This window comes from Eucyclogobius newberryi, unplaced genomic scaffold (assembly GCF_026437365.1).
Source record: "Eucyclogobius newberryi isolate DKJ021-1_F unplaced genomic scaffold, fEucNew1.0.hap1 SCAF_7, whole genome shotgun sequence".
In the NCBI taxonomy this organism is placed as follows: domain Eukaryota; kingdom Metazoa; phylum Chordata; class Actinopteri; order Gobiiformes; family Gobiidae; genus Eucyclogobius; species Eucyclogobius newberryi.
The window spans coordinates 35760359-35783592 of record NW_027316389.1 but is presented as its reverse complement, the minus strand read 5'-3'; the positions used below and the strand labels follow the sequence as shown (position 1 = coordinate 35783592).

The 23234-nt window shown below is 49.7% G+C and overlaps 2 protein-coding genes across 4 annotated transcripts in view; one reads left to right on the top strand and one right to left on the bottom strand.

The window, feature by feature from the left end:
- Window positions 1-9492, bottom strand: part of iqsec3b (IQ motif and Sec7 domain ArfGEF 3b) — a 92766-nt gene extending 83274 nt beyond the window's left edge. For both annotated transcript variants that reach the window (XM_072434377.1, XM_072434379.1), the window contains exon 1: window positions 8784-9492. In XM_072434377.1, the coding sequence (XP_072290478.1) occupies window positions 8784-9304 (521 nt within the window). In that variant the 5' untranslated portion in view covers window positions 9305-9492. The remainder of the gene's footprint in view (window positions 1-8783) is intronic.
- A 716-nt stretch (window positions 9493-10208) lies between these two features.
- Window positions 10209-23234, top strand: part of wash1 (WAS protein family homolog 1) — a 19121-nt gene continuing 6095 nt past the window's right edge. For both annotated transcript variants that reach the window (XM_072435938.1, XM_072435937.1), the window contains exons 1-8: window positions 10209-10362; window positions 10899-11039; window positions 11631-11742; window positions 11813-11959; window positions 12870-13006; window positions 13507-13642; window positions 14279-14474; window positions 15205-15384. In XM_072435938.1, coding sequence (XP_072292039.1) covers window positions 10355-10362; window positions 10899-11039; window positions 11631-11742; window positions 11813-11959; window positions 12870-13006; window positions 13507-13642; window positions 14279-14474; window positions 15205-15384 — 1057 coding nt within the window. In that variant the 5' untranslated portion in view covers window positions 10209-10354. The remainder of the gene's footprint in view (window positions 10363-10898; window positions 11040-11630; window positions 11743-11812; window positions 11960-12869; window positions 13007-13506; window positions 13643-14278; window positions 14475-15204; window positions 15385-23234) is intronic.

Sequence of the window (23234 nt, the reverse complement as noted above, 5' to 3'; positions counted from 1 at the left end):
GATGGATGGATGGGAAAACGTCCTCAAATCTCACCAATAAACAGGAAGCTGAAACCCCTAATGATGATATCATAGTTTCAGATGGAGGGCAGTGGCCTATGTAATGCTATGGGAGATACAAAAATATTGAATTGTATCATTATTTGTAAGGGATTGGCATTGCACCTTTCATCGGTTATGCATACACCTACTGTAGCCACAGCTGCCCTGAGGTACACTAATGGAAGTGAAGCTACAAATCTGCCATCTGCCCCTTTGACCACCACCAATCATTCACGTATTCACATCTGATTCATACAAGGTAATGTGGGTGAAGTGTCTTACCTATGGATACTGCAAACTGTTTGCAGTAGAGCCACAGCCGCCCCCTGTGGCACCAGTCATTAAAAAAGTTTCAAATGTAGTCATCTGGACCATTTCAAGTGCCATTCAAAAGTAAGTAAGTAAGTTTTCTATCAGACTGAGGATGATGCCTTCAGGCCAGAAAATGCATTATTTGCCTGAACATTTGTAGCATGCATTGGGGCGAGAGAGCGTATAGACATTCGGCAAAAGATTGAGGTGGAGAATCAAACCCATGCCGCCAGGATGACAGCAACCACACAAGTGATCTTAACATATATATATATATATATATATATATATATATATATATATATATATATATATATATATATATATATATATATATATATCAAATATGAACACTTCAAGTAAAAGATTCTGATTGCAGAAGTGAGGTTGAAAGCATTCCTCTTCTTTAACATCCCCAAAGACCCTGTTTGTTGCCAGAAATGGATTACTGTGGTCAAGAGGGACCAGTGGACTCCAGACTGAGCGGTCAGCTGTTTGTTTCAAGTACTTAGCAGTGTGGCTATGCTAATAAACGTTAGTCTACTTGCAGTTTTAACGATTTCCCAATCCCAACCTATTTCCCAATGTCCGGGTGTTATATTTTAGGATCAGTCACTCATCCACATACAAAGGCCGTTCTTAAAAACTTTGAGGGCTTGTCCGGTGCAGAGGGCTTGTGGTCGCCAATTTTAAGTGTTGTCAGTGCTTCCGCTGTAGATAAGGATCAAAGCCCATATCTTTTGTGACTGTAACCCATGGATATCACAAATATTAATTGTTATTATCAGCCCAACAGCACCACAAAAATATGAGCCGATATAGGTGTTTTTACCGATCCCAGTGGTGCTGCAGGGGTCCGCTGTAGCTCTGTTCTGCAGAACAGAGGAAGTGAGGACTGAAGAAGCCCAAAGGCAGCCTCTCTCTCTTCCTCTCTTTCTGCTCCTGCTTTTAATGTACTAGTCTCTCTACATGCTTTCCTTCTACTACATCCATTTTCTGAGATGAGATTTAAGATGTGCAGAAAACTACCCACACTACCACAATTTGTAATCTATATTTCACAGGCACACTATGCTTATGGAAAATGTTTGAGGAGGATAAGAAGACATTTTGTAAGGTTTGTGGAAATGTTCCTTTTCATTGTAAATGGTCACATTTATATAGCGCTTTTCTACCGTCAAGGTACTCAAAGCGCTTCACCTACATCAAGTCACCCATTCACACACACATTCACACCCCAGATGTTCGCAGACACTGGCGGGCGAGTTGGCTTTCTTGCCCAAGGACACAACGGCAGTATTCACATGAGGCAGCTGCGATTGCACTGCTAACCAGCGGGCCAGTGGATCTGACCACTCTGACTGAGGGGGGAGTCGAACCGCCGACCTTTGGATCAGAAGACGTGCACTCTACCACTGAGCTACTGCCGCCCTAGTATTGTATATTCCAAGCTATTCAGGTTGCAAAATAGTTGAGTAAAATATGTTCCTTGCTGGTACCTTTAGTTGCAATAATTTTGTAGAAGTTTGAATATTCAACTCATGACTCATTTTTACAGAAGTGTGTCTTATTTGTTATGCATTTATTTGAATTAGGGACTAGGGGGGTCATTCAGAAACAGCCCAGGTTTATGATCGGCCCGCTTTCATCTTTATGGCACTAAACATGCTCTTATGTGTTACAGAAGATTATTGTCCGCTCGTTACACTGGTCCCAGGCCTCGGTACAATCTGCCTTAAAGTCATTTGTTCTCGATCTATATGTATTGATCCAGACTCCTGCAGTAACTGGAACAGACCAGAGTACTAGAGCAATACAAGAACATAAAGGAGCATAAAGCAGTGTTGCCAGGTGTGTGGTTTCCATACAGAATTGGGTGGCTTTTTAAGAGTGGCCACTGGTGAACAACATTTTCCGTGGGTTTAGCAACTTGTCATGCAAATCGTGTTAATTTTAGAAAAATCGAAATGAAAGGCTTAAATTTCAGTGACAAATTATCATATCCAGGACAGTCACAACGCACGTCCCAAGGGTTTTGGCCGGTTTTCAGAGGCCCTTGCGCGGGTTTGGCTGCTGAAGCCTGGCAACCCTGGCATGAAAGCATTTGCCCAAAGCTTGCCATGGTGGAACTCACCACCCTTTATTTCACTGAGGGGTTGATACATTGATAACCACTTTGGACCCGCAGTTTTGAATACTACATGAGAAAATCCAACCAGAGCTCATCCTCTCAGTAGTGATGGGCGATTTTTGATATTGATACAATACCAAGTACTTTGGGGTATTTTTTTTCAATACTGATACCGATTCTTGAACTGTTTGAAGGTATTTTAATAAAAATATAAGAAAAGAGTTTCAAAGCTGACAGAGATGGATCAGTCCAATCTGCTGCTGCTGCCGTGTGTTTGACACAAGGAGGAAATGGACACTCCATGAATGCCTAGTCTTATAATTTGCAATTAGCATTGATATTTGAATAGCAGGAGTCACTGTTCTTTTGATATATGAATACTTTAATACTCCCATCCCTACTTCTTAGAGGATATAGAACATTAGAGCACAAAACTATTTGAAACACACTACTTTGAAGATTAGAAGTGAGGCTGTGTAAATATGATGGTAAATGAAGCATCATAGTGATATATGAATGTAGCACTGAAATTACCTAAATTAGTGAATTGTTTAATGAAGGCAAATGAGAATGTTAAAGCTATGCATTAAGTCAGAAGGTAACCGTGAAATAAGTAATATCATGAAATGAAATAATTAGATTCTTTTCATGTAATAAAGTAAGTTGCCCACAGTTATAGTAAAAGCAGCTTCTTAGGATCAAAATGAGACTGCAGTGCGCTGTTTGCATCTAATTACAGAGTTATATTCTCAGCAAAGCAGGAAGTGCATTGATAGCTAATGTATGTTAGCTAAACTCTGCTCTGGCCTCAGAGAGTTGTAAAAAGCTGAAACTTATAACGGTGAACAATTAGGATTCTCTGCAAAGCATTACGGAAGCGAGACATAAGCTTGGACCACAACAAGGAGTTTAAAACTGTTGTTCATGTTTTTAAGGTGATAAAAATCCTGTACAGTGCCTTAAATGTTGACAAGCTTCTCAAAATACCACAGTAGGACATCATTCATTCACTCTCCACACTCACTGGTGGTGGTGCTACCTCTGAAGTCACAGAGATTAACAATCTGCAGCAACAGTTTCACACACGTACTGTACAGTGATTCCAAATGCAAAAAAGCAAGGTGGCCAGTGACGTGTCTAGTCACAGAAAATATTATTATATATATATATATATATATATATATATATATATATATAATATACTATAAGTTATAGTTGGAGTTTATTATTATGACAATGATTAGTTTATGATTAATGAGGATTTATAAATGCTTTGTAGATATGCATTATTATAAAGTTTTCACCTATGGGAAAAATGAATGTAAAATGTACTTGTGGAACCGGTCGGTGGGAGGTCACTGTTGAGCTCCATACAGGATACATTCATTTGTCTGTGTTTGGCTCTCATCTGGTAAGAGTTGATTTTTAGATGCAAACACGTGACATAAGCAGCTCAGCTATGTGCTATAGTGGCCTCTTCACTTCACTCCTGCAGTGGCTTTCTCTGGACACCTCCGGGGCTCCATCTAAGACAGCCTCTGCTCTGAGTGTGCCTGCCTCTCTCTGGAGAAAGCCTGATTACGCCTCGCTCCACGGGCTAAGTGGGGCAAATACAGCAGGCTCAGCTGGAGAGGGGGGTGGGGAGAGCCGGGATGCTTTCTCAGACCCCCGTAGGCACATGATCCACGTGTGATGGTTGAGCACCAAAGCACACATCATGCATCCAAGGGGCAGGGGGACTGAGCAGTCAGAGAAATGGAAGCTTTTAGAAGGAAACAAGGCCCAGGTGAAAGCCTAAATATGCTGACAGGAGGTGGGCTGCAGACACTGACACTCCTCTTCCACCTGCCACTAGCACTGCGCTGTAGACCGAGCCAAGGTGTCATCCAAAAAGAAGCAAGGTGGATCGATTAGCAGCCAGAGAGAGAGAGGCTGCTGTGTTCAAGGGCACACGCGAGGTGGACTGGACAATTGACTGCTCAAGAAGGCAATCCACTCAGACTATATGGAAAAGATTAAGAAATGTGATGTGTTAAAACAACTGGGTTCTTTTCAAGGATACATTTTTGTAGTTGGTTAGTATTAAAGTACAATATGAAAAGGTAATTATTTTACATTTTGTTTATGATGAGGGAACACGGTTATAACAAGGTTGCAAACTCATTCAAAGTAGATTTTATATAATATGTCCTCTATAATGAGTTGTTGATGTTCATTAAGCTTCTCCAACATTGTGTAACTAATGAGGCAATCAGATGAATAAGTGAGTGGGTGTAAAGGCAGCAGAAATCAGAGCCAAGATCAAGTCAAGTCAGTAAGATAAAACTCAATTACGTCATCTTTTTATTTGTGGCCGAAGTTTATCGACCACTATAAAAGTCAACCTTCCTCAACACAAGTGTATTTACGCTTCAGACCACTACAGCCGCTTGGCCAAAGCTTTACCCTCACTGACATTGGGACCAAATGGTGCAGAGATTATGACATAACAAACATGGAGTCATTTCCATTGACTTTAAAGTGTAACAAAAGACCTTAAAGTACACTATGTAATTATTCTGGTGAAGGGTCCGCCACTTGCTTGTCTTCATGGAGATGTTATTATGTCTTTTAAACAAGCCCAAGTGAATTAACATCCAAGACCCTGTGAAAAGACAAAGGCGTCCATTCAAAAGGTGTTTTCAAGTCCTCCTTCTGCAGTTATTTTATCACTACATCTAAGGGTGTGAAGGGTGCTGCAATTTCTGACTCCTAGTGCCTCTTTCTTGAGTGTTGTATTGGCCTGCACATGGGAGTGGAGTCCCAGAGAGACCAATCACAACTGCTGCAGGAACACAGACAAACACACACACACACACACACACACACACTTTGTGGTGACATTGAGTTGACTGAGTATAATTTCTGATCCTAACCCTCAACCATAAATACTACTTGGTAGTGATAGGACAAAATCAAATGGCCGCGAGATTGTGAACACACGTGTAGAACAGTTTATTATTGTCATTGAGGATTGCGCACTAATAGCGTCACTAAACATTTCCAACACAATTTCAAAGGAATAGGCTTGATACTTTTTCAATACCGCAATTAGAGTAAAAACACAATTTTAAACAATATGCTGTCATTTTAAACTTCCTTATATACTACTCTTTTAAATCTCAAGGGCATTCTAAAACTGATCAGGAAAGGTCAAAATCTGTCCTGTTTATGTAATGTTTTTAGTATCAAGTTCAAATGAGTGATCTAATTTTGCTATATAAATAAATTATAATTTATAATAATTTATAAATTATAAATTGTTAGTATATGATTTTTTTTCATACTTTTGACAACCCAACTGCGAAGTTGCAGCTGTAGTTAAAAGACTACTTCACAAATGTGTAGTATAACGTAATAGTAACATATTCTGAAGAGGGAACACTCTGTCCCAGTTTTTAGTTTGTTGTGATAGGACAAATATTTTACGCAGAACCCGGTTCTGTCACATAATTCTGACCTGCCCTTCAGTTCACTAGAGCTTGGGATGGAATTGTCAAGAAATTACCGGTACCATGGAAATCCGCCATGTTTGTTGCTAGTGTGCATAGAGATACATAAGTCAAAATTATGTACAAAAGTTTGTTTTATTTTAAAAGCCGTGGAACAACCAGAAAGAATACTTTTGAATGAATGCTAAGTTTAGTCATTAGCATCTTAAAATCTGTGTGATTTGACAAACCTGAGCTCTATTCACCTTATTCGCCCTGAGTGCTGTCATCCGATGTAATCCTCCTTCCAGTTGTATTAGTTAACACAGGACTGCTGACCTCCAGAGAAAATACTACAAAGCCGTTTTCAAGCCGCCAGTGAATCGCTGCATTGTTGGTCACATGAACATTGGATATTTTACACAAATCAATCAACTTTAGAGCATATTTTAGCGGTAAGACTTTTCCCTCGTTCTCCACTTAGTAAACGGAGTTAAAGAGTGACCGGAAGTCCAACTACAACGGAAGTGTCGATCAGTGGCAAAAAGAGGCGAAAGTGGATGGTGCGAAATAAGGTAAATAGATTGTGTTCACCTTCAAGAATGTGATGATGTCATAAACTTAGATGGAGGCAAGAACCACTTTTCCCAATAGATTCCATTGGACTTTGCCATGAAATATCTGATGAAAAGGTAAATTCACAAATGCTGAATCTGATGATTTCTCTTAGTGTCTAGACCTAAGAGCTCAGTATTACAACTAAAATCTGCATTTTAACAATATTTATTTCAGCTGCCCACCATCTGTGATGTCAGCTGTAGCTGTAGCAGACCTCAGACCCTGGACCCAGAGCCAGGCTTTGAACATGGAGATGCACTCCCTCGTGCAAAGAATCATTTCAATCAGAATCAAAGTACTCACAGGCGAAATGTTTTGAAGACGTCACACATGCTGTTGCCGCTCTGATGTGAGATAGTCATGAAAAACACCGGACAAGTCCTCAAAGCTTTCAAGAGCACGGACAAAAATATGACACCCGGACATTTAGAAATGAGGCTCGTTAAAACTGTCTGCAGGTAGACTAACGTTTATTAGCCTAGCCGCGCAATAATATGTAGACTAAGATTAGCCAGCTGCTAACTAACGGAAACAAACTCAGCCTCAGTCTGAAGTGATTTCTGTCAGTCCTCCTGACCACAGTAATACTTTTTTGGACAAACGGGGTCATTGACGATGTTACAGAAGAGAAATCCTCTGTTTTTGAGATTTTTTGTTGGACCAGCCAACTGTACAAGTGCAGCTTTTGTCCTCAAGATGGCAGTAGCAATGACATCACTTCGGACACATGAATAGTAGATTCATTGTAACTGAATAGAAACTGTAAAATCACATTGATGCCACAACCCGCTTGTCTCCATGGAGATGTAATTGTTTTGCCTAGAATCCATAATAGCATACGTATCCATGGTGATAAATAGGTGACACTACCAAGCCAAGTCACAGGTCAGATCTATGGAGAGGCAAGACCTCCCTCAGTAAGAATGTAGGATTTTTGAGGAATTAAAATACTTGCTAAATAGGTACATTTACTGTCATATATTGCATTGCATACATTACAAGCATTGCAAAAACACCTCCAAGGAGACAAGTAGAAACGTTACACACTGCACATTTAAGGGAATTTACATTTCAGTCGTCTCGCAAATGTTAATGCTGCTGGGTTACTTTAAAGTGGGCACTGTAACTGAATCCTGATTTTATAAATATTTAATAAAGCTACATATATCTTTAAAAATAAAATACAAAACATCAGTGAACAGAAGTAAAAGACTAGGAACTTGCTTTGGCATTAAGGTGCTACATAGAACAATGAATAATAATAGTTGCAAAATATACTGTATTGTCAAATTGAACCGAAAAGATATTTGAAATACAAAATAATTAAACATTGCACCTTCATTGTTGCACTCTTGAGTTATCATCAACATTTTATAATCATAATTTTGATCCATTATCTGGTTTGAGCATCTAAAACTAAAGAGATAAGGATAATAACTTGTAGAGACATTAGGAATTTCTCTGAGGGCACTGAGGGCCCCTAAACAGCATCTTATTTCCCGGTAGGGCCTTCACAAGCCTAGAAACGGCCCTGTTTGTAAGAAATGTAAAGCTGCAATGACATCAGAGGCCCCTGCTTGTCCCGAGAGAGTTGTCAGATCTCAGCAGCACCATGGACAGTTACTGGGTGTTGCATCTGTGTCCCGTTGTGTTCTCAATATATTCACATTTCAAACGCGATTTCGAAAGGCCTACTAAGAAAAAGGCTCGACAGTCAATACTGATTGATGAACGAGAATTCAAATATGTGATTATGTTGTTTTCATTTTCAACACAAAATAACTATTTCCATATGATCTTATAAGCCTAAGGTAATTCTAAAATAGTTTAGGAAAGGTCAAATGTTGCCCTGTTAATCTAATTGTTTTAGAATCGATACTTGCTCAGTTTCTCTACTAGTTTCAGTATCAGATTTGCGATCATTTGATAACCCAACGCCAAAACCCCCGTGCGTAAAGTCACTTACTATCAGTGACGCGCAAACACAGGAACACGAACACGTACACTACAGCTGTTTGTTACGTAATGACCAAATGATCTTCTCTCTTTTAAATAACCTACGATTTTGGCACAGATTGGTTCACAAACGATTTCTATCTGAACGTAGACGTATTTCTTCAGGTTTGGAAGTGGGGGAAAAGGAATATCTGCCAAAAATTGTTGAGCGGATATTTAATTTAAACTTTAAAAATAAAGCGGCGCGTACTTACTCAGAATTTCTCGCCAAAGAACGACAGAGGGTGGTTGGGGTCATGGGCACCAAGGAACGACAGCTCAGACAGTTGCCCCCGTTTTCTGGGTCACTCTCCACGGGCGACCCAGTGGAGGGCTCTGCGGGAACAAGCTGCATGTCTCCGGGGTCCAGAGGTTCTTGATGAGACGGTGCCGGGATCCCGGGATCAGCATCCAAGGCTGGTGTTGGCGATGAGTCTGCATTCTCCTCCGCCTTGTCCTGGTGCTGATGTTGGTGGTGGTGATGATGGTATGTCGGGTCTGGGTGATGGAGGTGGTGGTGGTGTTGGTGGTGGTAGTAGGGGAGCTGCTGCTGCTGAACCCTCACGTCCTGCAGGTGCCTGTTCTCGCCGATGAGCTCGTCCACTCGCCGGTCCAGCTCCTCAATGCGAGCGCGCTGGGTTTGGATGAGACTCTGTTGGTTCTGCACGATGGTGGTGAGCTCCCGCAGGTACAGAATCGCCTGCACTGGGTTTTCCAACAGCCTGGAGCTCATCATAGCCTGGGATGAGGACGGGAGAGAGAGGGGTAAAGATGGACCGACAGCTGGATTCTGGATTGTCCTCGGTGCTGCTGGTCGGTTGTTGTGGGTGATGAACCAGCCGGTGGCCTCCCGTTCCTTCCCGGCCAAAGCCTCTCTCTCCGTGACTGCGCTGTTGCTGAACGGTGCTGAGGAGAGGAGCCCGATCCAGATGTGACCGTGGGAGGGAGGGACTGGGGGGAGGCTCCGGGAAGAGACATGGTCAAAGCAACAGCGCACTCTACTGGCAGCTCTGGAGTCTGTGCCCTCGGAGCTCAGAGAGACGTTTTCTCGTTTTTTTCTGTGTTTCCGCTGTCAAATCAGAAACAAATTATGATGGACCATGGATTTATAGTAGTTGGAACATGGAAAATTCGACCTTCGAAGACAATTAGCTGTAATAGCCTATGCAACGAATTTATTACTGAAATAATTGTGGTTTTCTGAGCTGTACAGAGACTTCAAACGTTCTTATGCTGAGAGAATAGGGTTTATGGCTCCAACAGTGCAGGAATTACCCTAAAATGTCTGTTAATAATTTTAAAAAACAAACGTAAAAATGTTCTTTATCGATTGTAGTAAATTTCATCAAAGTCAAATATAGTATTTTTTTTTAAATTTGATTTATTTGCCATAAAGTGCATGTAGTAAAACATCTCATTCACGGGTCTTTCGCGCTCTGAAAAGCATAAGGTCAATCGTGTTCGGGAATTTGGAAAATATCAAAACTTGAGTAGCCACGTAAACGAATACAATCATTTTGAGTTTGCATACCTAACTGACGGCTATCGCACGATAATCCAAATGTTAACCACTGCAGTGTACAAGGCAGCTTTACACGATTTGAAGTAATGAATGACAAAAATACGAGTAATTTGAAAGGACATAAACGCATCAGACCTGGTCACGTGTCAGAGAGACGCGGAAGTCAGCGCCGATGTTATTCACAGCTTTGTTGATTGCAGAGAAACGGGACCTGTTTCTTCCACATTAAACTGTTTATATTGTCATTATACTTCAGTCCTCTTCATGGTCAGGTGAGTTTCCCTTTCAGTCGTTTGAACATTTTACTTTTGCAGTCCACAAGTGGCGACGATGACCGTTTTTGGACAACTGTGATAGAATTGGATAAAAGTCATAGATAATAGATAGCAGTGTCCTCAGATTTTGCATCGCCGCTGGTTTTGTGAGAAGTATTTATGGTGTGATGAGTCATGTGATGGTCAGATGTTGAAGGCAGATGGATGTGTAGGAAGAGTGTTGCATCTGTGTGTGTGTGTGTGTGTGTGTGTGTGTCTGTCTGTGTCTGTCTGTCTGTCTGTCTGTCTGTCTGTCTGTCTGTCTGTCTGTCTGTCTGTCTGTCTGTCTGTCTGTCTGTCTGTGTGTCTGCGTCTGCGTCTCTGTGCGTCTGTCTCTCTGTCTCTCTGTGAGGCATTACCATGTATTAAATATTTTCTATGCATTTGTACTGTCCATTTAGTGCCGTGGATCCGCTCTGAGCTCTCTGCCTCTGTTATTTCAAAATGAAGGCTGTCTGTCTTGTGATTGAATGCCTCACTTTGTGCTGTTCCAGGATGAGTGAGAAGCGCTCCCTGGAGGGCCAGGTGTACTCAGTGCCACTTATCCAGCCGGACGTGCGAAGAGAGGAAGCCATACTGCAAATAGCAGATGCATTAGTCTACTTGGAAACCATATCCACAGACATTTTTCAAAGGTACCAGTAGTTATCATAGTATTTACAAAAATGCTCAACCCGCCTTGTTTAATAGTAGCCACATTGTCTCTTGTTTCTCTGCACTGCATTTTAGAGGGGGAAAAAACTCAAAAAACAAGTAGATGCATTAGGTTGTTTAGAGAGACATATTGCACAGTGCCTCACAGAAAGAAGGTTCAATGTGTGGACCAGATGGGTGAGTATAATACTACCTCTCTTTGTGTGTATGCTATGGGCCAACGACTACCCTCAAACAAACAAACAAACAAACAATACCTGAAATATTTATTTTTTGTCTTTATTTGTTTATTGTAGCGCATTTTGACATTGTCATTGTACATTGCATTATCCATTCCCTTTCCACTCTGTTGTTGTTAACTGCCAATCTTTGCCAACAAGCTCTCCGACTACACCTATCAACATATTTAGACACGGGATACATTTTGGTGGCATTTTGCCACTTAAGGTCAATTTGAAAATTACAGATTCAAAATTGAAATACCACAAATTAAAGTTTGGGAAAATGTTCTCATTTCAAAAGATTGGACACTTGTGTCTTCATCATCCCTCGTGCTGTTTTCTCTTCTGTAGAGTGTCTGAGAGTGTGGAGAAGAACAGGCAGCAGCTGCAGAGCGTCACTGACCGGATCAGACTGGCTCAGGCCCGAGTCGACAAGATCAAAGGCAGTAAGAAAGCCACCAAGGTAACGTCCATTCAGCTGGCTCCTCACACTGTGCCGTACCTCTATAGACTGACCATCTTCTTGACTGTAGGTGTTCTCCAGTGCCAAATACCCGGCTCCAGACCGTCTAGCCGATTACTCCTCTATCTTCAGTGGAGCGACTGACCCCTCCTCACAGCCTCGCCCACGACACCGGATACAATCCAAGATCAGACCATTTGATGAGAAAGCCCTCCAAGTACGTTTTACATGACAATATTTGTTAAAACCATTACAAAATAATATATTACAAGCTTTTCTGAGTTAGTTAAGTTAGTAACATCCGCTATGATATGCTTAATAGCATACTATACTACACATTTTCCATCACAGTAATACCTTGGCAATAGGAAGAACACTGCATGGTAATTAGGATGACTGAGAGTGATGCATTTTTAGTCTACATTGAAATAATGTTGATTGTGTCCTGTTTACATTTAGTTAATAGCATGACATTTTGGCATGTCAGTTGTTGTGAAAAGCACTGAAACTCATTGTGGTGTTGGAGAAAAAGATTTAGTTGTTGAAACTTAAAACAGTGCAAATAAACAGATAAACAGGACAGGCTATTATCATGAGTTTCCGCCTGATGGGCCGGGCTTCCTCAGAGTAGGATAAATATCCAAGTTCTCTAGATTGAGAATGACTCTTGGATGAGAGTCGAAACCAGTCCAGATGACTCACTGTGTTAGAATGCACAGAATGCATAAGAAAGTGAGGAACAACTTTGTACTGCTGCAAACTGTTTGAATGTATTTTTAAAGCTTGTTTTTCAGATTTTTACCCCCCAATAGCACTAAAACACTGTATATTCTATGCACACACAACAGAAGTTTCTTGATGCTTCTTTTAGTACCCATTTTTACCTCAGATTAGTTTTACATTCACTCAAACCTGGGAGAAGATTGCACATTGTGTGCATGCGCGCGTGCAAAGCTGAGACAAACAAGTACATTTTCCTCTCATCCAGAAATACATTACTCAAAATTCCCACAACTATAAATTATTGTCTGTATTGTTTGTGAGAGAATTTTGGTGGCATTTAGGATGCGGCATTTTCAACATTTGCTGACATTTTGCCCGTCTCTGTCCTGTCTGCGCTGTTTCAGGAGAAGCTCACGTATTCCTCGGTGTGTGTTAACAATAAGAAGAAGTGTGAGGATGAGACCGAGGAAGGGCTGGGCAGTCTGCCACGCAACATCTCCTCCGTCAGCTCGCTCTTACTCTTCAACACCACAGAGAACCTGTGAGCACTCTTTCTCTCATCTCTCCACCTCTTGTGTGTGTGTGTGTGTGTGTGTGTCGCTCTCTCTTGCTCTTCGTCATATCCAACTACCTCACCCATTTCTCTCGTTTCTTTCTTTCTCTCTCTTCTCTTTCTCACATCTCTCTCTCTTTTAGACAAATGATAAAGATGAGAGATCCCAAGCTCTCATCTTTATCCACCTTTTGTTTATCTCTCTAACTTTGTTGCGTGCTCTTTCACAACTGTCTGTCTCTCATCCCTCTTTCTCTCATTCCTTTCTCTTCCTGACTCTCTCTCCTTCACATCCATCTAACTTGCTAATCTTTGCTCTCCCTCAACTGTCTTTTTCCTCTATCCATCTCCTGTCCGTCTTTCCCTTTAATCGTTTTCATCTCCATCTCTCTCGTTCACGTTCATTTCTATTTCTCCATCTTTTTGACTCTCTCCCCTCCCTTGCTCCCTCTCTCCTTTCGTCTCTCCTTAACGTCTGTGCATTGAAGGTATAAGAAGTACGTGCTGCTGGACCCTCTGGCCGGAGCGGTGACAAAGACGCACACGGCCCTAGAGACAGAGAAACAGGAGAAGCCCTTTGACGCTCCTCTGTCCATCACCAAACGAGAGCAGCTGGAGCGGCAGGTGTGGCCTGCAAAGCAACTATTCTGTGCCTTTCTTTGTCCCAGCCTCGATTCACTTGTAGCACCAAACATTGATCTTAAATCTAGTTTTAATATATATCATCGATCAGAATCAGAATGACTTTAGCCCACTGAACCTGTTGTTAGGTCCAGTACATCCACCGTAAAAGTGCGGCCACACAGAATCATTATTAAATACAATAGCTAGACTAATTTATACATTGCTAAGTTTTGTGAAATACATTTTTTACATGGCCTACAATTTTAGTATGTGAAATTTTTGTATATGAAAATCGCCACATAATGCAATCATGATAAATTATGTATAGATTTTCAAATCTGATAACCGGTAATTTCTTTAATCGATTGACAGCACTAATACAAATAACATGAGCCAATCAACTTTGTCAGACTGTTGTTTAAGTACAATTAATTTTAAGATATTTTTTTATTAAAACAAGTAAAGTATAAATATATAAAAAATAGTAATTTATAGTGTTGGTTCAGCCATTTCCAGAACTGCAATGTACAAAACTTTATTTTACTTCGTTCAAGATCAAAACATAATTTGTTGTGAATTTTTTGTTTTTCCGGTGTCAAAGATATTCACATCTGTGTAAATGTTGTCTGTTCCCAGGCTGCGGAGAGCTACTTTTATGTGCCAAACTTGGGCCAGGTGCCAGAGCTGGTGGTGCCCATGTACCTGCCCGACCTGCCCGGCATCGCAGATGATCTGTCCTACAGCGCCGACCTGGGCCCGGGCTTTGCTCCATCCGGGAACACGCACAACATCCCAGAGCTGCCCTCCTTCTCTGTGGACTCTGACCTGCCTGGTACTGCATGCTCTTAGTTTGCTCATTGTTTTGGAGAGTTTGTGTACATGCTATTAAAAAAAAAAAAAAAAAACCTTTGTAAAAGTTAGAACTTGTGCCCAGCATTAAATGATGCAAATCACTGCGCATGAAAAGACACACATTAGTTTGATTGTCATTGGCCTTTAAACATGTTCATCCACCTTTGCTTTGGCTTCTCATATTTCACTTAATAACACTCTTTACTGAAATTGGTCATTGGAAATGAGTTTGAATTTATTCTACTGGCAGCAGAGGGAATCACCAGAAGTGGATAGAGTAACCAAAACTTGTACTCAAATAAGAAAGCACAGTTACTTCAAAATTATATTACTGAAATTGCTCAAGTAAGCGTATAAACATATTTGTAAAAGTGTTTACTCAAATAAGAATATGAGCTGTCTGGACTGTCAACTTAAACCTTTCAAAATAAACCACTTATCACTTAAATCACTTAAATACATTATTAGGAGCCCCATTAGCCACCATTCCTCCTGGGGACCTATTAAAACATACAGTTTAATTACATCAAACTACAATGAAAATAGAAAGAGTTCAATACAATGTCCGTATCAGAAAGACTTTACACGTTACATGTATCTCCACTAAACAATCTTAATCTGACACGTTTTTATTAATTTGAAGTTGCTCAAACCGTGCTTTTTACATCGCCACCCAGATATTCTTTTAGTGTTGTACTTTTGTGTTTCAGATTTTGTGCTGCAGCCGAGTGTCCCTCCTCCTCCACCCCCGCCCCCTCCTCCCCCTCTTGAGCCCGCCTCCACTCCTGCAGTTCCTGCTGGAGCCCCGCCCCCTCCTCCTCCTCCTCCTCCTCCCCCACCACCTCCACCCGCAGACGTGCCCATGAATGCTTCGCGCCTGTCCGCCTCAGGTACAGGTGACCACACTTGAAGTGTGCGTCTGATGTATAACAAGTGGTTTTCAGCACCTGAGGCCTGGACTGTGAAGCTGGATTAGAGCGTTAGTGAGGCAACTTCAGGACTAACCCTGGTTTAGTGAATCTACAAAGCTGGATGACTTTCTATGAGTGCAGATCTCTATGGTAATGGGCCCTGAACTCAGATCCTGCTCTGGACGGAGGCGGGCGAGCGGGCGGGCGAGCGAGCGAGCTACACTGAGGCGGGCGAGCGGGCGGGCGAGCGAGCTACACTGAGGCGGGCGAGCGGGCGGGCGAGCGAGCGAGCTACACTGAGGCGGGCGAGCGAGATACACTGAGGCGAGCGGGCGAGCGGGCGAGCGAGCTACACTGAGGCGAGCGAGCTACACTGAGGCGAGCGAGCGGGCGAGCGAGCTACACTGAGGCGGGCGAGCGAGCTACACTGAGGCGAGCGAGCGGGCGAGCTACACTGAGGCGAGCGGGCGAGCGAGCTACACTGAGGCGGGCGAGCTACACTGAGGCGAGCGGGCGAGCGAGCTACACTGAGGCGAGCGGGCGAGCGAGCTACACTGAGGCGAGCGAGCGGGCGAGCTACACTGAGGCGAGCGAGCGAGCTACACTGAGGCGAGCGAGCGAGCTACACTGAGGCGAGCGAGCGAGCTACACTGAGGCGAGCGAGCTACACTGAGGCGAGCGAGCGAGCTACACTGAGGCGAGCGAGCGAGCTACACTGAGGCGAGCGAGCGAGCTACACTGAGGCGAGCGAGCGAGCTACACTGAGGCGAGCGAGCGAGCTACACTGAGGCGAGCGAGCGAGCTACACTGAGGCGAGCGAGCTACACTGAGGCGAGCGAGCTACACTGAGGCGAGCGAGCAGGCGAGCGAGCTACACTGAGGCGGGCGAGCGAGCTACACTGAGGCGAGCGAGCGGGCGAGCTACACTGAGGCGAGCGGGCGAGCGAGCTACACTGAGGCGAGCAGGCGAGCGGGCGAGCGAGCTACACTGAGGCGAGCGGGCGAGCGAGCTACACTGAGGCGAGCGAGCGGGCGAGCTACACTGAGGCGAGCGGGCGAGCTACACTGAGGCGAGCGAGCTACACTGAGGCGAGCGAGCGAGCTACACTGAGGCGAGCGAGCTACACTGAGGCGAGCGAGCTACACTGAGGCGAGCGAGCTACACTGAGGCGAGCGAGCGAGCTACACTGAGGCGAGCGAGCGAGCGAGCTACACTGAGGCGAGCGAGCGAGCGAGCTACACTGAGGCGAGCGAGCGAGCGAGCTACACTGAGGCGAGCGAGCTACACTGAGGCGAGCGAGCTACACTGAGGCGAGCGAGCTACACTGAGGCGAGCGAGCTACACTGAGGCGAGCGAGCGAGCGAGCGAGCTACACTGAGGCGGGCGAGCGAGCGAGCTACACTGAGGCGGGCGAGCGAGCGAGCTACACTGAGGCGGGCGAGCGAGCGAGCTACACTGAGGCGGGCGAGCGAGCGAGCGAGCTACACTGAGGCGGGCGAGCGAGCGAGCTACACTGAGGCGGGCGAGCGAGCTACACTGAGGCGAGCGAGCGAGCGAGCTACACTGAGGCGAGCGAGCGAGCTACACTGAGGCGAGCGAGCGAGCTACACTGAGGCGAGCGAGCGAGCTACACTGAGGCGAGCGAGCGAGCTACACTGAGGCGAGCGAGCGAGCGAGCTACACTGAGGCGAGCGAGCGAGCGAGCTACACTGAGGCGAGCGAGCGAGCGAGCTACACTGAGGCGAGCGAGCGAGCGAGCTACACTGAGGCGAGCGAGCGAGCGAGCTACACTGAGGCGAGCGAGCGAGCGAGCGAGCGAGCGAGCGAGCGAGCTACACTGAGGCGAGCGAGCGAGCGAGCGAGCGAGCTACACTGAGGCGAGCGAGCGAGCGAGCGAGCGAGCTACACTGAGGCGAGCGAGCGAGCGAGCTACACTGAGGCGAGCGAGCGAGCGAGCTACACTGAGGCGAGCGAGCGAGCTACACTGAGGCTAGCGAGCGAGCTACACTGAGGCGAGCGAGCGAGCTACACTGAGGCGAGCGAGCTACACTGAGGCGAGCGAGCGAGCGAGCGAGCGAGCTGCACTGAGGCGAGCGAGCTACACTGAGGCGAGCGAGCTACACTGAGGCGAGCGAGCGAGCTACACTGAGGCGAGCGAGCTACACTGAGGCGAGCGAGCGAGCTACACTGAGGCGAGCGAGCGAGCGAGCTACACTGAGGCGAGCGAGCGAGCGAGCGAGCGAGCGAGCGAGCTACACTGAGGCGAGCGAGCGAGCTACACTGAGGCGAGCGAGCTACACTGAGGCGAGCGAGCGAGCGAGCTACACTGAGGCGAGCGAGCGAGCTACACTGAGGCGAGCGAGCGAGCGAGCGAGCTACACTGAGGCGAGCGAGCGAGCTACACTGAGGCGAGCGAGCGAGCTACACTGAGGCGAGCGAGCGAGCGAGCTACACTGAGGCGAGCGAGCGAGCGAGCTACACTGAGGCGAGCGAGCGAGCGAGCTACACTGAGGCGAGCGAGCGAGCGAGCGAGCTACACTGAGGCGAGCGAGCGAGCGAGCGAGCTACACTGAGGCGAGCGAGCGAGCGAGCTACACTGAGGCGAGCGAGCGAGCTACACTGAGGCGAGCGAGCGAGCTACACTGAGGCGAGCGAGCGAGCGAGCTACACTGAGGCGAGCGAGCGAGCGAGCGAGCTACACTGAGGCGAGCGAGCGAGCTACACTGAGGCGAGCGAGCGAGCTACACTGAGGCGAGCGAGCGAGCGAGCGAGCTACACTGAGGCGAGCGAGCGAGCTACACTGAGGCGAGCGAGCGAGCTACACTGAGGCGAGCGAGCGAGCGAGCGAGCTACACTGAGGCGAGCGAGCGAGCGAGCGAGCTACACTGAGGCGAGCGAGCGAGCTACACTGAGGCGAGCGAGCGAGCTACACTGAGGCGAGCGAGCGAGCGAGCTACACTGAGGCGAGCGAGCGAGCTACACTGAGGCGAGCGAGCGAGCAAGCGAGCTACACTGAGGCGACCGAGCGAGCGGGCGAGCTACACTGAGGCGAGCGAGCGAGCGGGCGAGCTACACTGAGGCGAGCGAGCGAGCGGGCGAGCTACACTGAGGCGAGCGAGCGAGCGGGCGAGCTACACTGAGGCGAGCGAGCGAGCGGGCGAGCTACACTGAGGCGAGCGGGCGGGCGAGCGAGCTACACTGAGGCGGGCGAGCGGGCGGGCGAGCGAGCGAGCTACACTGAGGCGGGCGAGCGAGATACACTGAGGCGAGCGGGCGAGCGAGCTACACTGAGGCGAGCGAGCTACACTGAGGCGAGCGAGCGGGCGAGCGAGCTACACTGAGGCGGGCGAGCGAGCTACACTGAGGCGAGCGAGCGGGCGAGCTACACTGAGGCGAGCGGGCGAGCGAGCTACACTGAGGCGGGCGAGCTACACTGAGGCGAGCGGGCGAGCGAGCTACACTGAGGCGAGCGGGCGAGCGAGCTACACTGAGGCGAGCGAGCGGGCGAGCTACACTGAGGCGAGCGAGCGAGCTACACTGAGGCGAGCGAGCGAGCTACACTGAGGCGAGCGAGCGAGCTACACTGAGGCGAGCGAGCGAGCTACACTGAGGCGAGCGAGCTACACTGAGGCGAGCGAGCGAGCTACACTGAGGCGAGCGAGCGAGCTACACTGAGGCGAGCGAGCTACACTGAGGCGAGCGAGCTACACTGAGGCGAGCGAGCGAGCTACACTGAGGCGAGCGAGCGAGCGAGCTACACTGAGGCGAGCGAGCGAGCGAGCTACACTGAGGCGGGCGAGCGAGCGAGCTACACTGAGGCGAGCGAGCGAGCGAGCTACACTGAGGCGAGCGAGCGAGCGAGCTACACTGAGGCGAGCGAGCGAGCGAGCTACACTGAGGCGAGCGAGCGAGCGAGCTACACTGAGGCGAGCGAGCGAGCGAGCTACACTGAGGCGAGCGAGCGAGCGAGCTACACTGAGGCGAGCGAGCGAGCGAGCTACACTGAGGCGAGCGAGCGAGCGAGCGAGCTACACTGAGGCGAGCGAGCGAGCGAGCTACACTGAGGCGAGCGAGCGAGCGAGCTACACTGAGGCGAGCGAGCGAGCGAGCTACACTGAGGCGAGCGAGCGAGCTACACTGAGGCGAGCGAGCGAGCGAGCTACACTGAGGCGAGCGAGCGAGCGAGCTACACTGAGGCGAGCGAGCGAGCGAGCTACACTGAGGCGAGCGAGCGAGCGAGCTACACTGAGGCGAGCGAGCGAGCTACACTGAGGCGAGCGAGCGAGCTACACTGAGGCGAGCGAGCGAGCTACACTGAGGCGAGCGAGCGAGCTACACTGAGGCGAGCGAGCTACACTGAGGCGAGCGAGCGAGCGAGCTACACTGAGGCGAGCGAGCTACACTGAGGCGAGCGAGCGAGCGAGCGAGCTACACTGAGGCGAGCGAGCTACACTGAGGCGAGCGAGCGAGCGAGCGAGCTACACTGAGGCGAGCGAGCTACACTGAGGCGAGCGAGCTACACTGAGGCGAGCGAGCGACACTGAGGCGAGCGAGCGAGCGAGCTACACTGAGGCGAGCGAGCGAGCTACACTGAGGCGAGCGAGCGAGCTACACTGAGGCGAGCGAGCGAGCTACACTGAGGCGAGCGAGCTACACTGAGGCGAGCGAGCGAGCTACACTGAGGCGAGCGAGCTACACTGAGGCGAGCGAGCGAGCGAGCGAGCTACACTGAGGCGAGCGAGCTACACTGAGGCGAGCGAGCTACACTGAGGCGAGCGAGCGAGCTACACTGAGGCGAGCGAGCTACACTGAGGCGAGCGAGCGAGCGAGCGAGCTACACTGAGGCGAGCGAGCGAGCGAGCGAGCGAGCGAGCTACACTGAGGCGAGCGAGCGAGCGAGCTACACTGAGGCGAGCGAGCTACACTGAGGCGAGCGAGCGAGCGAGCTACACTGAGGCGAGCGAGCGAGCTACACTGAGGCGAGCGAGCGAGCGAGCGAGCTACACTGAGGCGAGCGAGCGAGCTACACTGAGGCGAGCGAGCGAGCTACACTGAGGCGAGCGAGCGAGCTACACTGAGGCGAGCGAGCGAGCGAGCGAGCTACACTGAGGCGAGCGAGCGAGCGAGCTACACTGAGGCGAGCGAGCGAGCGAGCTACACTGAGGCGAGCGAGCGAGCTACACTGAGGCGAGCGAGCGAGCGAGCTACACTGAGGCGAGCGAGCGAGCGAGCTACACTGAGGCGAGCGAGCGAGCTACACTGAGGCGAGCGAGCGAGCTACACTGAGGCGAGCGAGCTACACTGAGGCGAGCGAGCGAGCTACACTGAGGCGAGCGAGCTACACTGAGGCGAGCGAGCTACACTGAGGCGAGCGAGCTACACTGAGGCGAGCGAGCTACACTGAGGCGAGCGAGCTACACTGAGGCGAGCGAGCTACACTGAGGCGAGCGAGCGAGCGAGCTACACTGAGGCGAGCGAGCGAGCGAGCGAGCTACACTGAGGCGAGCGAGCGAGCGAGCTACACTGAGGCGAGCGAGCTACACTGAGGCGAGCGAGCGAGCGAGCTACACTGAGGCGAGCGAGCGAGCTACACTGAGGCGAGCGAGCGAGCGAGCGAGCTACACTGAGGCGAGCGAGCGAGCGAGCGAGCTACACTGAGGCGAGCGAGCGAGCTACACTGAGGCGAGCGAGCGAGCTACACTGAGGCGAGCGAGCGAGCGAGCGAGCTACACTGAGGCGAGCGAGCGAGCGAGCGAGCTACACTGAGGCGAGCGAGCGAGCGAGCGAGCTACACTGAGGCGAGCGAGCGAGCGAGCGAGCGAGCGAGCTACACTGAGGCGAGCGAGCGAGCGAGCTACACTGAGGCGAGCGAGCGAGCTACACTGAGGCGAGCGAGCGAGCGAGCTACACTGAGGCGAGCGAGCGAGCGAGCTACACTGAGGCGAGCGAGCGAGCGAGCGAGCGAGCTACACTGAGGCGAGCGAGCGAGCTACACTGAGGCGAGCGAGCGAGCGAGCGAGCTACACTGAGGCGAGCGAGCGAGCGAGCGAGCGAGCTACACTGAGGCGAGCGAGCGAGCTACACTGAGGCGAGCGAGCGAGCGAGCTACACTGAGGCGAGCGAGCGAGCTACACTGAGGCGAGCGAGCGAGCGAGCTACACTGAGGCGAGCGAGCGAGCTACACTGAGGCGAGCGAGCGAGCTACACTGAGGCGAGCGAGCGAGCTACACTGAGGCGAGCGAGCGAGCGAGCTACACTGAGGCGAGCGAGCGAGCTACACTGAGGCGAGCGAGCGAGCGAGCTACACTGAGGCGAGCGAGCGAGCGAGCTACACTGAGGCGAGCGAGCGAGCTACACTGAGGCGAGCGAGCGAGCTACACTGAGGCGAGCGAGCTACACTGAGGCGAGCGAGCGAGCGAGCTACACTGAGGCGAGCGAGCGAGCGAGCTACACTGAGGCGAGCGAGCGAGCGAGCTACACTGAGGCGAGCGAGCTACACTGAGGCGAGCGAGCGAGCTACACTGAGGCGAGCGAGCGAGCTACACTGAGGCGAGCGAGCTACACTGAGGCGAGCGAGCGAGCGAGCTACACTGAGGCGAGCGAGCTACACTGAGGCGAGCGAGCTACACTGAGGCGAGCGAGCGAGCGAGCTACACTGAGGCGAGCGAGCGAGCGAGCTACACTGAGGCGGGCGAGCGAGCGAGCTACACTGAGGCGAGCGAGCGAGCTACACTGAGGCGGGCGAGCGAGCGAGCTACACTGAGGCGGGCGAGCGAGCGAGCTACACTGAGGCGGGCGAGCGAGCGAGCTACACTGAGGCGGGCGAGCGAGCGAGCTACACTGAGGCGAGCGAGCGAGCTACACTGAGGCGAGCGAGCGAGCTACACTGAGGCGAGCGAGCGAGCGAGCGAGCTACACTGAGGCGAGCGAGCGAGCTACACTGAGGCGAGCGAGCTACACTGAGGCGAGCGAGCTACACTGAGGCGAGCGAGCGAGCGAGCTACACTGAGGCGAGCGAGCGAGCGAGCGAGCTACACTGAGGCGAGCGAGCGAGCTACACTGAGGCGAGCGAGCTACACTGAGGCGAGCGAGCTACACTGAGGCGAGCGAGCGAGCTACACTGAGGCGAGCGAGCGAGCGAGCTATACTGAGGCGAGCGAGCGAGCGAGCTATACTGAGGCGAGCGAGCGAGCGAGCTATACTGAGGCGAGCGAGCGAGCGAGCTACACTGAGGCGAGCGAGCGAGCTACACTGAGGCGAGCGAGCGAGCTACACTGAGGCGAGCGAGCGAGCGAGCGAGCTACACTGAGGCGAGCGAGCGAGCGAGCTACACTGAGGCGAGCGAGCGAGCTACACTGAGGCGAGCGAGCGAGCTACACTGAGGCGAGCGAGCGAGCTACACTGAGGCGAGCGAGCGAGCGAGCGAGCTACACTGAGGCGAGCGAGCGAGCGAGCTACACTGAGGCGAGCGAGCTACACTGAGGCGAGCGAGCGAGCTACACTCAGGCGAGCGAGCGAGCGAGCTACACTGAGGCGAGCGAGCTACACTGAGGCGAGCGACCGAGCGAGCTACACTGAGGCGAGCGAGCGAGCGAGCTACACTGAGGCGAGCGAGCGAGCGAGCTACACTGAGGCGAGCGAGCGGGCGAGCTACACTGAGGCGAGCGAGCGAGCGAGCTACACTGAGGCGAGCGAGCGGGCGAGCTACACTGAGGCGAGCGGGCGAGCTACACTGAGGCGAGCGGGCGAGCGAGCTACACTGAGGCGAGCGAGCGAGCGAGCTACACTGAGGCGAGCGAGCGAGCTACACTGAGGCGAGCGAGCGAGC